We start from the raw sequence: 19,017 nt of genomic DNA on the forward strand, positions 1-19,017 counted from the left end.
GTGGTAGGTTATGTTTCGTTCATTTCGCAGTAGGAACCCTAACCTTCTACCATAATCAGTCTGTAACAACACATATGGCCAGCGAAATCAGCCAAGGGCAATCGGGCAATTGTGATCGGTGAACGGTCCAGTTAACATCTGAAACGTCATCGTATTCTTCTACATAAGTCATTTTCGAATAACGTTTAAGTCGAAAGATCAGAATTAACAAAGGATACCGAAAGACAACGAAGTACAAGGTAATTGACAGTTGTGGTTGTCTTTTTTTTTTATGACGTTTGACAGTTCACATATCTAATCTTTCGATTATAATTGCCTAGAAGTGGATGTAATTTTTGTAAAAAGGCGTTAATTTCATTGTGTAACTCTTTTTTAATTGCAGTTTTCATATCAGTCTTATTTTTAGATTTTACCTGCAGTGTCATTTTTCAGACAAATGGTTTATCAACGCGGCAATCAAAGGGAAGGTTCCCCGCATTATGTATTTTTGTATTCAGATGATGAAGCCAGCCAAGAAGAAGATGACATTCCTCTGCAACCACGAAACAAAACTATATCATTGCCACGTAAGGTGGAAGTGATTAATGTTCAGTTGAAGCCCGAGGACACTTTGCAAGCATTGGCAGTGAGGTGCAGATGCACGGTAATGTCTCGTAAATAATTTTAAACTGATAATAAACATCCTTTCTAAATTATGATTTCAGATATCCGAATTAAAGAGAATCAACAAGATCCACAAAGAGAACGAGATCTATGCAAGACGGTTTATAAAGGTGCCGGTTCAACCATTCTCTCTGCTGACTGAAACCTTGGGAGAGAATCCGATTGGACAAGCCAGCACAAGCAGTGTAAGTATATCCGCTGATGAAGAAGCTACCAGTACGTCTACACAAAATTTGTCATCAAATATAATCAAGAGTCCAGTTGCAACTCAATCACCAAACGCAGAGATCAATGCAATAATATTGAATTCAGTGTGTGAACCATTATCATCATACAATAATAGTAATTCTTTAGAGATTGTTAGCACAGAATCTGAACAATTGCTTGTATCGTCGGACAGCAATTCAAATGACACTCATTTAATAGATACATTTAAGTGTTCTGGTGATGACTGTGGATTATCCTGGACACACCTCCTTGGATTTTCCCTATTCTTAGGTTTGGCAGGGCCTATCATATACATACTTCTGACAAGAGCATTCTCATCTAAGCATCATTCGATTACCAATCACTAGCAATATTGTAAAAAAAGAAGTTGTATCTGAATAAGTGTGAACCTAGAATCTCTACTTACTAAAACTAGCCATTACATGACTTGTAATGACTTGCAAACGATATTTTAAGATATTATTTTCTTATATTAATATTACATCATTGCGATAAATTTATTACTGAATAATACAAATAAGTTATATAATACATAAGTTAAAGTCCCTTCATGAGTATCTGATGCATTAATATGATAGGTGAATGCTAGTGCGTGTGTGAATATAAATATTTTTATACTGAACATTATATAAATATTATACCATTTAATGGAGCAATTGCCAAAGACATTTCCATTGGCAGTTGAGCTGCTCATAAGGATCTTGTTAAGCAGAACGAAAGATATACATATTCCTTTTTTAAGTTTTCTCTATGACACGTGATATTAAGCGTTTTTCAATCATTCTTTGTTGTAACAACACTAAGAATTAACGTACACTATTATTTGTGATGTATGCATACATTTTACATTATATCATTAATGTTGTTGTTTCAAGAAAGTACAAACGAATTACTACAATTGAATGACGCATCTTTCTCTGTGGTAATATTTTTATGTAATTGTAACAATATGTATTTTATTGAACAGCTTCCGACGTTATGTAAAACGAGCTTTTGATAATATTTTCTTGTTAAAGTTTATGAGAAATACATTTTTTAACACTAAAGTTTATCTTACTTACTGTATCCTTTAACATTCATTTTATAACTATAGGATATTTTTCTATTTGCTGTCGAATTCTCAGTGCAATCAAACGCAATAAGGTTTTCGTACAAATATTTTCTGTTCTTTTCTTTATTTTTATAAGTAAAGAGTTACAAAAATCAAAATGTTAATTGATGTCTCTTGCAACTTTTACCATCCTGATGTTCCTTTGCTTTGCCAATTTGCAACCATTCCAAGATTTCCTACAATTAATAAAATAGAATACTAAGTATCTCGGTCTATAAACGAGGAAACAAAATCGTTACAATTTACTATGTTCAGAATAAATTTTAATGTCGTTCAATATAATTAATTCAGAAGACCGTCGTTGTTTTCATCATTTTATGGTTGTGTTTTGTGAATATTGAGTTTTTAAGTTTTAATGTGTTACTGACCTTGATTATATTTTCTACAATCTTAGAACTTCTTAAAACTCTTCTTCGATCCAGTTCCCTTGGATACCTTCAGAACATTAAATCTGACTGTTTTACTGAGGGGTCTGCATTCTCCAATTGTGACTACATCTCCGATTTCCACGTCTCTGTAACACAAAGTAATAATAACAATAATAATAACAATAAAAAAATGATATTGGCAAAATAACATATATAAAAGAAAGCTCTTTAATCAGTAGACGAATAAAATGACTTCAATTTACTCTTCAGAAGACCGTCGTCAATATCATCATATAATTACAAATAAATTAGCTATGCTAAGTAGTACACAATACTAACCTGAAGCAAGGACTAAGATGGACACTCATGTTGCGATGCCGTTTCTCAAAACGGTTGTACTTTCTGATATAATGCAGATAATCCCTACGTATGACAATAGTCCTTTGCATTTTCATCTTCTGTACAACACCAGTGAGAATGCGTCCTCTGATAGAAATGTTGCCTGTGAATGGACATTTCTTGTCAATGTATGTTCCCTCCAAAGCCTAAAAACCAACATTGAAAATTTACATCGTGTTACGAAGCTTTTAGACGCTGTTCTTGAAATAGATGAAAAGATACGTACCTCACGAGGTGTTTTGAACCCAAGACCGACATTTCGGCTATATCTCATAGGCTTCCTTCTTTTGGGGCCCAGACCTTTCTTGCGGTTAAGAAAGATCGTGGGTTGTTTTTGAAACGAACGCTCAGTCTGCGGTCACGAAAATACATTTTTAAATTTCGCTATACTTGTTCAATTGTATAAAGTACATCACTATCATTAAAAGCATGAACTGTTTGGACCACGTGCAACGTTAGCACAAAAAGTCACAACTTTTACATAAATATCTTGAATAACGAATTTTTTATTCTCATTATTGACTGTTACGTTAGAAATGATCACTCGAATAAAAATATTTAGAGTGTAATAAAATTAAACTAGGAAAAATGTACATATTGACATCGTTAACATCCGATACGTACCTGATCAGCCATCTTGCCTTACTGAAAGAGCGATCGAAACCGGAAAAGTGACCAGCGTCATTTTGTCTGTTCGAATTGAATTTTCAGTGTAGCCAACATAAAATAATAAAATGTCGTGCAACCGTGGGATTTAAAAAATTAAATGATCAACAAGTCATTTGTCGTGTTGTTGAGCTTAATATGATGCAATATATTTGAGAAATTAGGACTAAATATCATTTTAAGTAATTGTATAATATAAAGTATAATCGGCGCACATAGCCGAGTTCCACTCATTGATTCGGCCGACTTGTGCCAACCTAGCTTGGCTGTTATTGGTCAGTGTTTTTCGTTAATAACTCGCAAACAAAGCCGTGAATTGCATTTTCGCTGAGAAAAAAGTTACTTCAAACAACTTCAGGACTCACCCACTACCGGATGGAAAGACATTTTTAGGACATACTGATATATAGATAAAAGAAGTTTCTTAGAATTCGTAAACATCAAAAGTTCCAACAGAAGTTTCGTCTCTGATTTTCTTATTACTACTGTTAATAACTTGAGGAATTCGCCGCATATGTCGCCACTAATCTTCGACTACATCCCCTGGTTTCTCGGTACATAAAAAAATAAAATATTTACTAAGAACGCCGCAGCCGACCATTGTTTCAGCAGAGTATTGATTCCGAGTACATATTTTGGCGACAAACTTAAAGTAAGAATATTGACTGGCTTATAATATTGCCGTATTATTAAACGAACGCATTGAGGATCGTGCTTTATGAAAAACGGCGCATGAACGATCGATATGCCTATCTGTCTGTAAACTATGTAATCGTTGCGGACTGTACGTGTTTATGGATGTTTCGATGGTTGACAGCTGTCAATCGTACATAGGTTGGTAGTGAGTCACCGCATCGTCAGTGGAACTAGGTGAAGACCGCTTGCATCGGCAGGTGACTAACAACTCAAGAATTACTGCAACCTTCTGTTTTTTTTTCTTTGTTGTGTTATCATTTATCGCACACGCACTTCCTCGTTTTAGCTAAGAACGGTTTATGCTTTTGTGATTCTCCTTTAGAGAAACCTAAAAATTCCAGCACTTGCTTTTTTGGTCTACAAGTTTTGTGCTGGTCCACTACAGGTATCACGCACCATCACCTACCCTCTTTTGTTCAGATGTCCAGGTATTTTTTGTAAGAGCTCTATTTCAACTTTGTTTCACATCATACTGTGCAGAATTTTCTTAACATTAAATAACACTTGCTTTGTTCCTATTGTTTCACAGCGATATAACCGGCATGGCGTCTAGTTCCGTCAGCCAGGAGGACTTTGACAATGACTATGAATTAACGTCGAGGAGGTCCAGAATTAGAACAGCGCGGGCAAGGGTTGGTCCACCCAGAGCAGGAGACACCTCTTCAATAAACTTTCAAAGTAACCGTTTCAACTGTTCGTTAACTCTAACTCCAAATTGCTTGCAATTCTACAAAAGAAAATGTAAAATAGCGTGTTGTACATTTTAAAATAACATATACCTTGCTTATTCTTTTTATGTGTTAAAGTGCTTTGCACAGAGGGAAAACGCATATTAATCATGGGTGTAGAGCCAGATTTATATAGCTGATATTATAATTATGTAATCTGAGACCTATCAAACATAGTATATAAGTATTCTCTATTGCAGAAAATGCACCAAATGTGGAAGAATCCCAAGGCGTGTGTGAAACAAGCTCAAACAGTGCACCTGGTCACGAGAATCAACAGAACAAACCAATAATGAGGAAACAAGATAAACGTGTTACTGGCCGGTAAGTAGCTCAACCATTGGTTCAATGGTGGAGTCACAAAGATGAAGTTACAATACATTTTCGAGCACTTGTCACTATTATGTAGATCCAGTATAGAGTTTGCATATTTTGCTAACACTTTCTGGATCTGGTTCTAGTGTCTTTAGTGTCGTATCCTGTTTGCACAGGCCAACGCACATAAATAAGGGCAAGCAGCAACGCGATAGACGAAAACTTAGGGAAAAGAGACGAAGCACCGGAGTAGTGCATTTACCGTCGACGGAGGTTTGTCACTATTTCCAGTCCCCTTAAGCTCCCAAATATCTTAACGACTCTGCAGTACTTTCACAGTGAAGTAAAAGAGTCTTTTGTATTCATGCTCGTTTCATATCAAGTTTTTAGCCTTTTATACTTTGCATGAGAAATTTAGACATTTTCTTTTCTATCTCTTAATAACATTAAACCGAAAATTCAAGCGTAAAAGCGAGATCGCTTGTTTTTGACTTTTTATCTGGTATTTTCGATAATATATATTACAACATGTTTTGACATGGTAGTATGGTAACACTGTTGAATGTACAAGTAGAATTGCACTTAGAAGCTCTGTTGACATACATAGAGTGAGTTTTATAAGGTGTGTTCTCAAACACGAATATAATGGATATTTAGTGAGAGATTTTGTGTGCGAAACCCGTTGTTACTCCGCAATGTAATTTCGTTAGCGACTTAATTCTGCAGAGTACAGGAGGTAGTACAGGAGAAGATGAAGAAGAGCTTAGTGGCACTTGTCTTGAAACTAAACACAACACATATCACAATGAGTTCCTTGATCCTGAACTCATAGAAGTAAGTTCGTGCTATCATATATACATAAATATATATAGATATATATTATATATAAATATTTGTTTAATATATTACATATGATACCGTGGATGCGGTGTGAAACACGAAAACGCTGATAAACAGAGTTAATGTATATACGTGAAACTATACATGTTTCAGGAACGGACAGCAAAAATGTTTACACAAAGGCGGATCAAAAGGTATAAAACACTGTGATATCTATTGCGGTAGCGGAATCATAAATAATTAGTGCTTTAGTGACAATTTAGTAGTTATTTGTAATAAACTGCTACTGCTTTTTAGGCATTACCGTACTTCCTACAGGTCATGTATAAATAGGCACAGTTGGTAAGTGCTACTGTACGTGACAATGTACAATTAGGCACGACCTGTACGAAGTACGGTAGAGCTAAGTAGATTCTTTTAAATACGAGCCTGCGTATTGTAACAAGTACGTAAGTCCTTTGTATACATTTTTTATATATACATACAACAATCGGCGCACAATAATTCTCTATAAATATTCTTCGCGATCATGGTAACTTACCCTGAACTCACGTTACACTAAAGCGTAAACAACCGACTAACAAAAATCTAAGATCAACTGATATCACACTCTGTTAGAGACGATCGGATATATGTGTTAGGATCGTTTACATTAAGGGTCGTGCCTAATATATTGTTATAGGCAGTCCGGTCCGACATTGCGACACGTTTCCACTAACGTATGAAAAATACAAATTTCATTTTAGCCACTCCGATTTCGAAGCAGATGACGAAGAATTTGATTCATTGAACCAGTCGGACAGTGTCAACCAGTCGGATCATGGTAACCATGAACCCCAAACATCGGTGAACACTGGGAACAGGCCCAGAGTGCCTACACCAACAGGAGATAATCCCCATGAGGTACTATCATATGAAGATGTTCCAAAAATTTTAGCGACAGAGAATATATTCTGTCAATATATATAATAGAAGTAATTAAATGATACTAACCGTTACGTTGAACAATTTCAGTTAATAGAACGAGCCCAGGAGGAGAACAGGAGGCTACTGTCGCTTCTCGAGGATCGAGATCACAAGATCATGGCCTTGGAGGCGCGTTTGTTGCAGCAGCAACACGAAATGACCCTGGAACGGGAACGACTGCGGGAAGAGAACGCGGCATTGATTCGCGCAATGGCGGCCTTGGCCAGCAATTAATTATTCTCTTTACCCGGGGCAGCCCGACGACGCACCGTCAATCCTACGGATCGATTCTTAGATATCGCGGATCAGCCGTGAATTAAGCAACATATACCAATAGTTTCCATTAATCGTGAATTTACTTGTTAATAAATAGCCGAGACAGGCACATAGCGAAGCGGCTTTTAAGATGATATGCGAACGCGGAAACAAAAACGACGATACAATTCGGAAACGCGAAAGAGAATCAGGATAAGTTAACGCTATAATAGTACCGTGCTGCAAATATTCTTCTGTATATCATGTTTTTTTCGGTAAACAAGCAATAGATCTCGTCGCGCGAGCAGAAGAGAAATAATCATAATTTATCTGCTTCATTTATAGAGCTTTAGTTGAGTGAATTTTATTAACGCAGTGGAGAGAGCAAAGAAGAAAAAAGTATATATATATATATAAAGTATAAATATCTAAATATATATATTGTTTTGCGTCGTCGTATTGTTGGTATCTACTCATGGTCGATAAGGTGGGGATAATTATGTTTCTCGCGATGTAACCACGTAAATGATAGACGAGGTGCTCCGAGTTTGTTATGATATCGTTGTTAGACCAGCGATTGAGAATCATCGTCGAATCTATGCTTGACACGATCGCAGACCTTTTAAGAACCGGCGTTTTATACTGTGAATATGATCTACAGTAGCGTGGCGTGCAAAAGTATCCGTCTAAAATCATTTTTCAATGAAATCATTTCCCGTAGCGGTACAGAATATTAACGTATAGAAAATGCTCCGCATTAATATTACATACAGGAGGAATTTCCTACAAATATCGTAACGATAGGACTTATAGAGTACATTAAACTGTTTTGTACCCCGTAGAATTTGCACGTCATCGCGCATCGGTGATGCTCGACCATTGTCGTGCGGTGTCACTTTTTTTACCCGCGAAGATGTCCGCTTCGCCTTGTCTATCTCATCGGTGTAAGGTTTAAGGAAAACGGCGTAATACGTTTTGAAATTATGGATTCGTGCGACCCGTTCTTTGCAACAGAGAGGCACAACAAAAATAATTCCGTACCGCATTTAATTCGACCGAAAACAAGGGACCGTGATTTGAGTAGGAAGCGAGGCAAACGAGTTCAGAAGACAAAGCACGAATCCCCTATTTACTACTACTTGTATACCGTTACAACTAGAGCTCCGGACTTGTCCATTGAATCTGTCACCGTAAATGAGTTTAATTACTTGTGATCGTTTAATCGCAGAAGCGGATACCATCCGGAGCTTCAGTTACAACCTATTTTACAGCCAAGCGTGTGTACAGGATGATCCATGTAACGCGACACAGTGTAAGCAGTCGTTGGAAGATGGAACCCTCTGTGCACATGCTAGTGCAGGAGACTGAGAATGCGAGTGCATTGTGCATGTGAGCGAGCATTATCGAGAGAAAGTAACAGGTCGAATTTGTAACTTACGTACTTGATCGTATGCACAATCATATTTTTATTTGTCAAGAGGACTGCTCGGAAACGAGGGAACCATGTGCAGCAGCGGCCATCTTGGTTCCACCTAATCGTCGATTTCAGTTTTCGAAGAAAGCGTGTCGACAGAGATTGCTCGGTCTAAGATGATTGAACCCGACTCCATCGCAAGAATTTGGGAATTTGGAAACTTTATTATATTCGAAATTCGATATTTTCTGTCTAAATAAACATGTTCTTAATAATCGTTTCTTTTTTATCTTCCTGCGATCCAATCAAATTACGCGTTCGTACATGAAGGATTAGTAGACGAGTAACTTTCTGCAAAGTGTTAAAAGTTCGGTGGGTGTTCAGCGATCAAAGGAGTACAACTTCGTCCAGCTTCTGTATAAGATTTTCCTGAATGTAATTTGCACTTCAAGGTTGAATCGCATGCGATTACGTAGTCGCATCGAAGGATGGGTTATCGCAACGACTATTTATCGCAGGTCGACATATACAATTTTATTGTTAAAGTTCTTCCACAATCCAGTAAACACTACATACACATATACATTCTTACGACGCAACAGGTACTACACGCTCATGGCCTTCTTCCGCCTCTCCCTCTCTCCCTCTCTCTACACATCTGTTCCTCTCTCAATTTTTTTCCACAGTGCTTAATCACTTCGTTTCCGTCCGCGATCCGCCTGTCTGCCTTCGCTCTGCGATATTATGTTTCTATGTACAACGCTATTCGCTACACTTTTTACAAAGACCATGGGGGTTGGCGTCGCGACCACCATAGATCTCATAGGACGCCCGCAGCTTCCGCTGGTACTCCGTTTCGTCCATGGTCCGTTCAAGAGGGAAAATAAAGGCGACGTCTCTTTGATATGTACCGTTTTATCTTCTTCTTCTTCTTCGAGAGAATTAGAGAATACTTGAAGGAACTTACTCTGTCTCGTGTACTTCATTACCATGAACCCATCTTTTACTTTCTTCACACGCAAACATAGGTTTCTCTTTCTCTCTCGTTCGCTCACTAGCTTATCGAGCTTTTATTGTCAACAGTTGAGTCTCTAACGTAGAAAGGCATATCGGTTTTTCAAAGCGATCCTACTTTCGTACTTTTTCGCGTTTCTTCCTTCCTGTTTGAACAGCTGCTCGGTTTGATTAACAGCGATTGTCGTATGTCGTAATAGTATCCGCGCATTTGTTACATTCTACATCAACGGCTTCGTCTTCTTCTTGTCCTGTAGGCCGCCGTTCCTCGAGGTATTTCGACGATCAAACTGGATACTTTTCCCTTCTTTCGTTCGTTCTTCGCGCGGACACGCGAGGGTGACTCGTCGGTTCAAATAAAAGCGGTATTACAAAGCTAAGATACATACGTGGGCTCAAAGGCGACCGGAAACTGTTCTAACGCATCCGAACGTAATATACAAAATGGCCGCTCGTGTGGATCGCACAGGCGATCTTCTTCGAGCACGATTTCTATTCAAAGATGCGCGTGGATCGACAAAACTTGGGTCAAAGAAGATTCCCCTTCATTCATTGCACTCGATCATCTCGGTCACGTGAAGGCTCAAAATATAATTATCCTTCTACCTCAATTATCTGTTCGAATGTCCAGAGCAATATTTTAATAACTTGACTTAGCAATTAGACTTAATTTAGACCTAGGTCTACGTCTGAATGCTGAAGTGTGTTGGATATTCTGTTTTGCGGTTCCTTTGTTACAAATGTACTAGTCCAATAATGAGGATGCTATGAAATTAAAATTTCATAGGAAACTTTAGGATATTGCATTCTTGCGCTTCGTGTGACCGATTCGGAAAGGTGCAGTGTGAAAATTAAATTTCTCGCTTATCTCGTTCGACGTTCGCACAATAAATTTCGTCGTTGCATCGAAGCTCGGAACTCGTCGAAATTCGAACTAAAAATTGGCTCGGTAAAAAAGAAAGAAAAAGAAAAACAGAACGAAAATAATCGTATACTTGTTCTTCGAGTCTCTCGACGACGTGTTCCGTTTACGCTAAATTAATCGGCGTGTTGTATGCGCGCACGTGTGCGGGGCCATTTACTCCGTCATGCTCTCCTTGCCTCTCACTCTCGTTCGCACCTTAAAGTAAATCAATTACATCCCGACAAACGACTAGATGATCACGATGGTTGGATCTCAACCAGATCCTTAAATGCTACGGACCGCGCTTCGTGGTTAAGTTAAATCTTCCGATTAACGATACACAATTATCCATTATCAAATATAAACCACCTCGCTATCGAGTAGTGTGTAATATACGAATACAGATACAAATAGGCAAAGGCAAAAAAGAAAAGAAAAACGCAAACATAGTGATCCACCGCGCCTCGAGCACCCAGGGATCACTAAACCTTGATCCATCCGCAGCGGTGACGAAATCGATAATTATCAAACGTTCCAAGTTCGTCAAAAATCGAATGGAACTCGGGACTGTTCGATGACCGATTCTCCGACCGCTGGTGAACCTTGACCCGGCGGCACCGATCCCGAGTGATCAGAACGCAATGAATTGTTATTGACCTCAATTGAAGCACGTTCGACCGTGTTTCGTCGTCGACGCGACGACTGCCCTGCGTACCCGGGGCGCAACCCTCTCTCTCCTCTTCGAAACGCACCCTTTCCGACAACACCAGTGTCCCTAAGCAAGGTACCTCTAAGATCCCGATTAAAACTGAAACTATACACATAACAACGAAACAGGGCTGTTCGCAACTTAAAAGAGTCTTTTTAGATACACATAGAAAATCGTTTTCCGAAGAGGTAAAAATGAAAAGATCGCGTCGCTGAATCTGATAGACGCATCTTGGACCTTTGACGCCTCGGAACACTGTCGTAAGTACACCTCTCTCTTCTCTTGCACCGAGTCTCTCTCTCTCTCCGACGAAATAAATAATTCCCGCCGCGCCGGCGAGTTCGAATTTCCTCTCTCTCTCTCTCTCTCTCTCTCTCTCTCTCTCTCTCTCTCTCTCTCTCTCTCTTCGTTTCTTCTTCTTCTTCTTCTTCTCTCTCTCTCCCTCTCTTTCTCTCTTCTACCCACTGAAATAAGTTATCCGGTCGATTTCGAAGTAATAATCGGTCTCTGTGAATCAGCCTTTCCCTTGTCCGGGGTTTCGGGCGATCGCCAAGGCACGTGTTATAGTAGCAAATCTATAGTATAGATCCGAGTTCTTCAGGTTCTTCTTCGTCTGCTTCTCCCGTTGTCTTGGTTCGCGAACAGGAAGAACGACCTCGACTCGCGCGGATGTACAGGATATGTATCAGAGTTTCGTTCGACGCCGGTCGGCCTCGCGATCCTTGGCTCTTCCGGCTGAGCCACCAGGAGGATACGGAACGCGGCTCCAACCTGTCGTCGCGTGACCTCAGACGCTGCAACCGGAGGTCACCTCTTCGCTGTTCTGCTGATGAGACCAGCGACACTGATGGCAGCTCTTTGGCTCCTCGGGGGCTGATGCCATGCCACCGGACGCCCTCAAACCTTGCTCGAGCTCTAGTAACTGGCCCATGAAGTTCAGGTTCGGGCTGATGATCGGACGCGCGTTCTTCACCAGCTTGTAGGCCTCCACCATCGACAGACCTTTGTGCCGCATAATGTATGCAATCGCGATCGTTGCACTGCGCGACACGCCCGCTTGACAGTGCACCAGCACGCTGCTTCCGGATTTTCGAGCTTCCTCTGTAACAACAAGGTGAAGCTTGGATTAGTGACATGAAGATCCGAGGGTGGATTCTTAGTTCTATAAAGCTGTTTAGTTTAGGTTATATCCATTTTGAAAAGGAGAATGAATGAATGAACGCTTCCATTCTAAATCTATCAACTGATTAAGAAGTCTTTTTTGAACTAAAGAGCATTTTATCACATGATTTATCCTGATAATCGTCCCCTGGGGCGACAGCGTCGACCAAGTAATTATATATTATATATTATTTATTATATATTATATATATATAATGAGTATTACATGCTTATTTATTATGCTTTATATATATATATATAATATTATTTATAATTAATTATATACTACATGTAATACCGAATAGGTATATCTTGCCCTATCGTATAGTTTACGTGAGATAACAGGGTACAAGATGTCCCGCAGCCTAATCGTTGGAATTCCGAACCAGATCCGCGCAGGTCAGAGATACCAAGAGACGGAGGATTACGGATCGCGTGGGCTCGAGAGAAGCTAGCCGCTACTATCTGGTGGATGAGGGTCATCGACGCGTCTCGGGTCGACGTCATCCGGAATTTCTAGGTGGTGATCTACGGGAACGTGCGGGAATACAATGATCCGTCCGGCCGTGCAACTCGCTCGGATGACGCGGGATCGCGTTATAAACGGTCAAACAAACCAGTCGTGGTAACCCAAACAGGCGATTCGGTTACGTAACATGGGGGACGCTATCGTATCGCCAATGAGTCACACCGACGACCGCCCGTATCCACTCCAACTACTGTGTGCATCGAGAGAAAGAGAGAAAGCCGCTGTAAGTGCGGATGCATGCGAACACGAAGTGTACTTTCCTTTAAAAAGTAATAGGCCGGTACTGGACATTATACGTGTCTTTGAAAGAAAGCCGAAGAACTGTTGTCGAAGAACTTCAAGTGTCGTAGACAATAAGAGTCCCTGCAGATTATTATTACAATCTTTTAATTCCTCCGATATTTAACCTTCAGATTTATATTAAATGCACTATAATCACTCGTCGACCTCGTTGTAAAGATTTCGAATATAATATACGAAATATAAATATTAAACATTTCGAAATAAAATTCTATGATCAATATTTAAGCATTGAAGCAAAGACTGGTTTGCTTCATTCGGTGTGGTAAATTGTAGCATAAGTGTTCGGAAAAGGGGTTGAAGTCCTTGGAGATTTTTAAAAATATTGTTATACTGATAACAAATTACTGATGGTACTATGATCAAGAATAAATCTATGGCAAGATGCAACAACGACAATTTCGAAAGTAGAAGACAAAACCATCCCCTGAAAGGAGTGAAATCACGCGGTACCCTTTAGTTTTTAGCAAATTAAGCGCCGAAAACCAACGTCAGAAATTCTCACGAAATCTATACATAATTTGATTAATAATACTAAAACTAGAAATTTCAAATTTATCATACTGACATATAAAAATCTTAGTAAATCTCAGTTTGTTCGAATACATTCGAATACAAATTGTGAATAAAATTGACGCGGCACTCAACGTGTTATTATAAAAATATTGCTACACTTGCAACGCGGATTATTCGTGATACTCTGATCAATAAGAAATAACAAGGTGTATAGATGATCTCGAGGGTGGAAGGCATAACCATCCCGTCCGCATAATCGCGCAGATAAGCCCTGACACTGAAAAATATCATCCCTGCTCTCTGAGGCGTCGATTAATCGCTAATAAATCGGTGCACGGAGATAAACGTGTCGGACATTATCTACTAGCTGATCGGGAGGGGTCGATCTCCTAATCGAAGTAGTTTAGGTAAGCGTTAGTCGCGGCGACATACACGGGGTGGTGTGCATCGGCCCCTAAACGCTCGCAACACCCGCGTGCGAGAATTACTCGCGCAGCGGTATACGAGAGCTGGCATCTGCTATGAGTCACAGCTGACGAATGGCCAGACAGAAAGAAAGAGAGAAAGAGAGAGAGAGAGAGAGAGAGAGAGAACACTGGGGGAAGCGAAACGAAATGGTGAGAGAAACCGGGGGAAATCGCTGCTGATACGGATGGGTCGAATTTAATGACGGCATTAGACGCGCCGATAAACGATCCACGATTTTCTTTAATAAAAATCCCTTGTCTCGTTCCACAACACGGATTAGGGTCAGGGAATAGATGTGCATCAAGATCTTCGTCGGGGTCCGACGCAAATTTCATGGAAAAATTTAGGTCGAGGTAGAAGTACTTGCAGAAGCTCGATGTTAATTAAATTATCTCGATTGACGTCTACTCTAACTCTGGACGGTTTAATTAAAATCACGGGTTGCCAGTAGAGTCTGGTTTTAAAGATTTGTACTTCAAGATTATGTCACAAGACTTGCAGAGTCATGTATGATTCTATAAATGTTGAAATGAAGAATCGACCTTTTTCGTCTTCGTTACATGTTTTTGCACAATTGTAAGAGAAACGTACCATAAACATGTTCTACGTGATTATGCACTTCCTTCAGGCTTGATGAATAGGCAAGAAATACCAAATAAAGGTGAGTAAGATTCAAATAAAAAATTTGTAGAAATATATTTAGTTCCTTAAGTGATCCGCGAAATTCGAGAAACTGGTCTAAAAATTGCCTATCATTTTTCTGTTATTAAATGGTTTCCGAAGTAACGTGGACTTTTTACTTAAAGAAAAGTGAAGAAATATATTATAATAATAATGAAGAAATATATATATCATATTTGACTCGGATACGATCAACAGGCCAGTCATTTAAGGGATTAACTCTCTAAAACCCATGAATATTTTTATCACATTCTTCAGCGAATGTCTCCAAACAATTGTACAATACACAGTGCACAACAATTATAAGTATAATCTAGAAATAAATAGTGTAACATGCATGTATACACCTGTGTACTCCTTTTAGTCCAACCAAACGTAAAAAGCATCACGGAAACGGATCAACGGAGATTGTTACTTCATTTCGTAGCAATTCACAATTTGACGATCGGGCCGTGTACCAAGAAAAAGCAAAAGGGGGTTGAGAAACGAGAAAAGCGGTCGAATCGAGAGGGTGAGGTGGGGAATGAATGAGTCAGAATGTAAGAGAAAATAACGGGAGGGGCGTCGCGGAGATATATTTCGGTAACAGAAGGCACATGTGTGTACACAATGACAAAAAGCTGCGACACCTGTCGCGATCCCGAAAATGATACCGTGGTTCCGGGAAATCGGACGTACTTGTTGCCTCGAACCGAGTTTCAGCCGGTTGTTTTCTCCCCCAGAATGCCCCGTTCCGCGGAAGGTTAAAATTAAAACGGCAGATTCATGTTCTCGGAACGCGCGAACTTGTTGCGGCGCGACGATGGTCCCGCTGCGCAATTTAGTATGCCCGTAATACTCGAACCGAAATGAAATAATCCCGGTGTGAATTTAACCACTGTATTTATAAACATGTTTAATATTATTCGGCTGACCACGACGAACGTGTGCTCGCAGAGATATAGAGTTTGTTCACCCTCTGGCGACGACGCACTATAATAGAAGAGATTTGGACGTTCTTGCAAAAATACCACAATTCTAAATACATATTACTTCCGTGCATAAAATCTGAAAGACTAATAATAACGTATATGAAATAACTTCTTCAAACAGTGCAGGAGGGTTAAAAATGAGGCATTAGGTGGAAACGGGATTTGTACCAAAGTGGTCAGAGATTAACTCCTGGCACTCAAGTAATGACTCTAAGACACCATTAAAAATTACATATTTTTCTGTCGTGACATTTGTTTATATAAAACAAAAGAAAAAACTGTTAAAAGTGTAAAACTGTTGTATGAGTTACAAGATTTTAGATCAAAGCTACTATTTTGGATTTAGAACAAAAATGGCTTCGAATGCAAAGGGTGAATACTTCCAGAAATTGGTAAGATCGAAATTTTCCAAAACAGCAAAGGCTGAAAATCTTGTAAGCGACATCCTTTAAAAATTGCAATCACTAAAAAGATCCTTCTCAAGATTTCTCAAGTTTAACTGATCGGGGGATTCCTAGAGCGCCCAGGTAACCGAAAGAAGACGCAGCTTATCCAGTGAAATAAAGCGACTGGCAATGGAAACGTGTCCAAGGGAGTTCCATGGGCGCAGTTAGGGGCACGTCGTCGCAACGTTCGCTCGTCAACGTTTTTCCCTCGTCGGCGGCGACGCGGTTCGATGTAACGGAAACAGGGTGTAACCAGCCGTTTCCGGTGGACCATTCACCGCGCGAGGACTAGAAGACGAAAGGCTTCCATTCATGAAACCATGAGTCACGCGCTCGCGCGAGCGAGTGCACACCCGTGTGTATCGTCCCCCTCTCTTTCCCGGACCCCTTATCATGGTGCCCCACTGGCTGCCAGTCTCCTCGTCCGTGTCAGTCGTGTGTTTATTGCACCGCATTCGATGCAGGGTACGTGTGTGTACATACGTGAAACACCGCTCCGGGAAGGACGAGGGACAGGAGGAGAAAGGAGAGAGGGGGCTCGATATCAGTCGCATGTGTGCGTCCGTGAGAGCACTGCACCGGGGAGAGAGGAGCCCTACCGAATGTGCAACTGGTGGAATGCTGTACCTGGCCAACCGTCCAACACCGTAGGGACTGTTGCGTGAAATGAAGGGCACCTTGGTGCGTTGACCGTTAAGACGTCTCTTGTGGGCAAACAAAGCGACGACTTTGACCCTTCAAGGCCCTGCGAGCGAAATGGGGGGCGCGTCTTGCACCCTTTTTTTTACGCTATTTCTGCTGCGCATAAGACAATTTTAGATGAAAATAGTACTAACTTATTTTTGACTCTGCTATAGTGAATGTATTACCATCGTCAACCCTTTTTTCAATCATTTCTGTCGCGGCTAATCCGATTGGTATTTTCTTGTAGTTAATAATTTTTTTACAAGAAAATATTTATTGCATGCCTGTATGTGTTCTGTATTTCTAGTGTATTCTGAGTTGTTTTGTTAACCCACATTGCTGGTGATATGGAAAGAAATATGCAAACATGGTCAATAAAAATGAACCCTTACTTCTTTCCAGTCGTAATAATTAAGAATCCTTAGTCTTTAATAATGCCCTTATTAGGTAAGGGAAATATGAACGTCATTCGTTCCTTTTAGATCTTATCCTTCTGTTACTTTTATGTCTCTTCATACAGTTAGTATATGTTTATATTAATTATATGGACCGTTTGTTTTGAAAATGATGCAAGTCCATTTTTTCAGTTATACATAAAAAAGGTCACACTAAATTAATCACAAATTAAGTGATATCTCATTTCTTTAAAAAGAAAAATGGACTTAAACCAATCTCAAAATAAACAGTCCACGTGTATATATTATAACGCTTGCATATTGTTAACAGAAAAATAAGAGATATGAAAGAAACAAACAGTATTCAAAACAAACAGTATTTAAGAACATATACATGAAGTTATTCGATAAAACTTTCGTTTTGCTTAATGAGCTGCAGCCTACCCATCTCTTTCGAGTGGAAACAGAATTTCTATAAGGATTAATTGTCGAGAGCCATTAAAGAACGCTTCCAGGTGCCCAAAGCGGAAAGAACTCGGTGTATCCTCGAGAACAAGAGGCAGGACTGGTTGGAAAGTTTGCCCAGGCCACAAAGAGTCGAGTCCTTGGTTCCCATGAGGGGAGTCAAAGGGCGGTTTAAATCCGGATCGCTAGGAAGTTTCCTTCTTCTAGCCAGTCCCGAGGCTACAGAAGACCGTTTCGAATTCTAATCCAAGTCCGAAGCGTCTGCTCGACGCGGAAGCACGAATTGTGAGAGCGAAGCGGATAAGTTTCGTGCGGTGTTATGAATGCAATGACGATTATTGGCCGAGGACACACCCAGTCAGCCGAAAGAATTACTCATCGGCACAGGCCAGCGTCTCTTTGTTGCGTGATATCTCTCTCTCTCTCTTTCTCTCTGTCTGTCTGTCTCTCTATCGCTCTCTAGTCTCTCTCACGGTGAATTAAACGCAGCCTCCAACGAGCGGTGTGGCCGTAACCTCCCGACATTTAGCACCGCCGATGCAATTGGACTAATTTACACGAACGGATTCTGGTGTGTATCCTTCTATTTTCGTTGAGCCGCGCGGCACCGGCGGAGCAACAGGTCTGAAAACCGTCAATGGATCGACCACGCTCTCTCGCTTGTTCAATGTCAGCCGGCTGCATTATAAACGCGTCTCGCGTTTCCTCTCGCTAACTATTCAAATGCTTCTCTCGTCGTCCAATTCATCAATTACCAGTCTCTGACTAATGCTACCGTGTTTTACTAGTTGTCCGGCAGACGGTCATGTACCGGACCCTGGATGACTCCAAACAGGAGTCTAGCGGAGCTCTCAGGTAGCTTCTGTGAATTAATTTCCTCGAACTGGACTCTAAAGCAGCTCCCAGAACTCTTTAAGCAAGTTTAAGCAACAATCTTTTCTGTCATGTTTCATTGGATAAACTACGGTAGCGTACGATTAAATTCACATCGATTCAGATGCCAACATATAAACGCTTGCGTACGGGACACCTTTTTCTTCTACGAATTGACTCGAGCACGGCTCTATAAAGCAAAGGAAAAATAAAGCTGCATCCAAGAAAATCTAATATTCAATAATTGTCGAC

General features: G+C 40.2%; 4 protein-coding genes across 17 annotated transcripts in view; 2 read left to right on the forward strand and 2 right to left on the reverse strand.

Annotated features, from left to right (window-relative positions):
* Positions 1–101: 101 nt before the first annotated feature.
* LOC117220639 (lysM and putative peptidoglycan-binding domain-containing protein 3) lies at positions 102–1,937 on the forward strand. Of its 2 annotated transcripts, none has more exons than XM_076518652.1 (3): positions 102–239; positions 407–643; positions 705–1,937. In XM_076518652.1, exons 2-3 carry the CDS (start codon positions 437–439, stop codon positions 1,236–1,238), a joined length of 741 nt encoding a protein of 246 aa, XP_076374767.1. In that variant the 5' UTR covers positions 102–239; positions 407–436; the 3' UTR covers positions 1,239–1,937. The 2 variants fall into 2 exon arrangements, with proteins under 2 accessions (XP_076374767.1, XP_033326712.2); XM_033470821.2 differs by having other exon boundaries at positions 103–239; positions 433–643.
* Positions 1,938–2,035: 98 nt separating this feature from the next.
* RpS11 (ribosomal protein S11) lies at positions 2,036–3,470 on the reverse strand. Its single transcript, XM_033470822.2, has 5 exons — positions 3,394–3,470; positions 2,996–3,121; positions 2,710–2,915; positions 2,371–2,516; positions 2,036–2,178 (listed from the first exon to the last, which is right to left on the reverse strand). The coding sequence occupies exons 1-4, from the start codon at positions 3,403–3,405 to the stop codon at positions 2,393–2,395; spliced, it is 468 nt and encodes a 155-aa protein (XP_033326713.1). The 5' UTR covers positions 3,406–3,470; the 3' UTR covers positions 2,036–2,178; positions 2,371–2,392.
* A 320-nt stretch (positions 3,471–3,790) lies between these two features.
* Positions 3,791–8,924, forward strand: LOC117220637 (uncharacterized). 11 transcript variants are annotated; one of them, XM_076518646.1, is made up of 11 exons: positions 3,792–4,087; positions 4,253–4,328; positions 4,454–4,568; positions 4,661–4,809; positions 5,060–5,183; positions 5,321–5,447; positions 5,901–6,008; positions 6,168–6,208; positions 6,312–6,356; positions 6,761–6,917; positions 7,029–8,924. In XM_076518646.1, the coding sequence occupies exons 3-11, from the start codon at positions 4,552–4,554 to the stop codon at positions 7,212–7,214; spliced, it is 954 nt and encodes a 317-aa protein (XP_076374761.1). In that variant the 5' UTR covers positions 3,792–4,087; positions 4,253–4,328; positions 4,454–4,551; the 3' UTR covers positions 7,215–8,924. The 11 variants fall into 11 exon arrangements, with proteins under 11 accessions (XP_033326705.1, XP_076374761.1, XP_033326711.1 ...); XM_033470814.2 differs by lacking the exon at positions 4,253–4,328 and having other exon boundaries at positions 3,791–4,087; XM_076518649.1 differs by lacking the exon at positions 4,454–4,568 and having other exon boundaries at positions 3,795–4,087.
* A 233-nt stretch (positions 8,925–9,157) lies between these two features.
* The window catches only part of LOC117220636 (dual specificity protein phosphatase 10), a 142,618-nt gene continuing 132,758 nt past the window's right edge, over positions 9,158–19,017 (reverse strand). For all 3 annotated transcript variants that reach the window (XM_033470809.2, XM_033470810.2, XM_033470811.2), the window contains one exon: positions 9,158–12,377. In XM_033470809.2, coding sequence (XP_033326700.1) covers positions 12,064–12,377 — 314 coding nt within the window. In that variant the 3' untranslated portion in view covers positions 9,158–12,063. The remainder of the gene's footprint in view (positions 12,378–19,017) is intronic.

This window comes from Megalopta genalis, chromosome 2, assembly GCF_051020955.1.
Source record: "Megalopta genalis isolate 19385.01 chromosome 2, iyMegGena1_principal, whole genome shotgun sequence".
Classification (NCBI taxonomy): Eukaryota; Metazoa; Arthropoda; class Insecta; order Hymenoptera; family Halictidae; genus Megalopta; species Megalopta genalis.

Bases quoted from the DNA above. Each gene is read 5' to 3' on its own strand.
- LOC117220639 (XM_076518652.1), top strand. From the start codon at position 437: ATGGTTTATCAACGCGGCAATCAAAGGGAAGGTTCCCCGCATTATGTA. The intron at 644-704 runs GTAATGTCTCGT...TTATGATTTCAG, and splicing joins CAGTGAGGTGCAGATGCACG to ATATCCGAATTAAAGAGAAT.
- RpS11 (XM_033470822.2), bottom strand. The intron at 2,916-2,995 runs GTACGTATCTTT...GTTGGTTTTTAG, and splicing joins GGTTCAAAACACCTCGTGAG to GCTTTGGAGGGAACATACAT. The intron at 2,517-2,709 runs GTTAGTATTGTG...TTTGTGTTACAG, and splicing joins CATCTTAGTCCTTGCTTCAG to AGACGTGGAAATCGGAGATG.
- LOC117220637 (XM_033470814.2), top strand. The intron at 4,810-5,059 runs GTAACCGTTTCA...TCTCTATTGCAG, and splicing joins CTCTTCAATAAACTTTCAAA to AAAATGCACCAAATGTGGAA. The intron at 5,448-5,900 runs GTTTGTCACTAT...TTAATTCTGCAG, and splicing joins TGCATTTACCGTCGACGGAG to AGTACAGGAGGTAGTACAGG.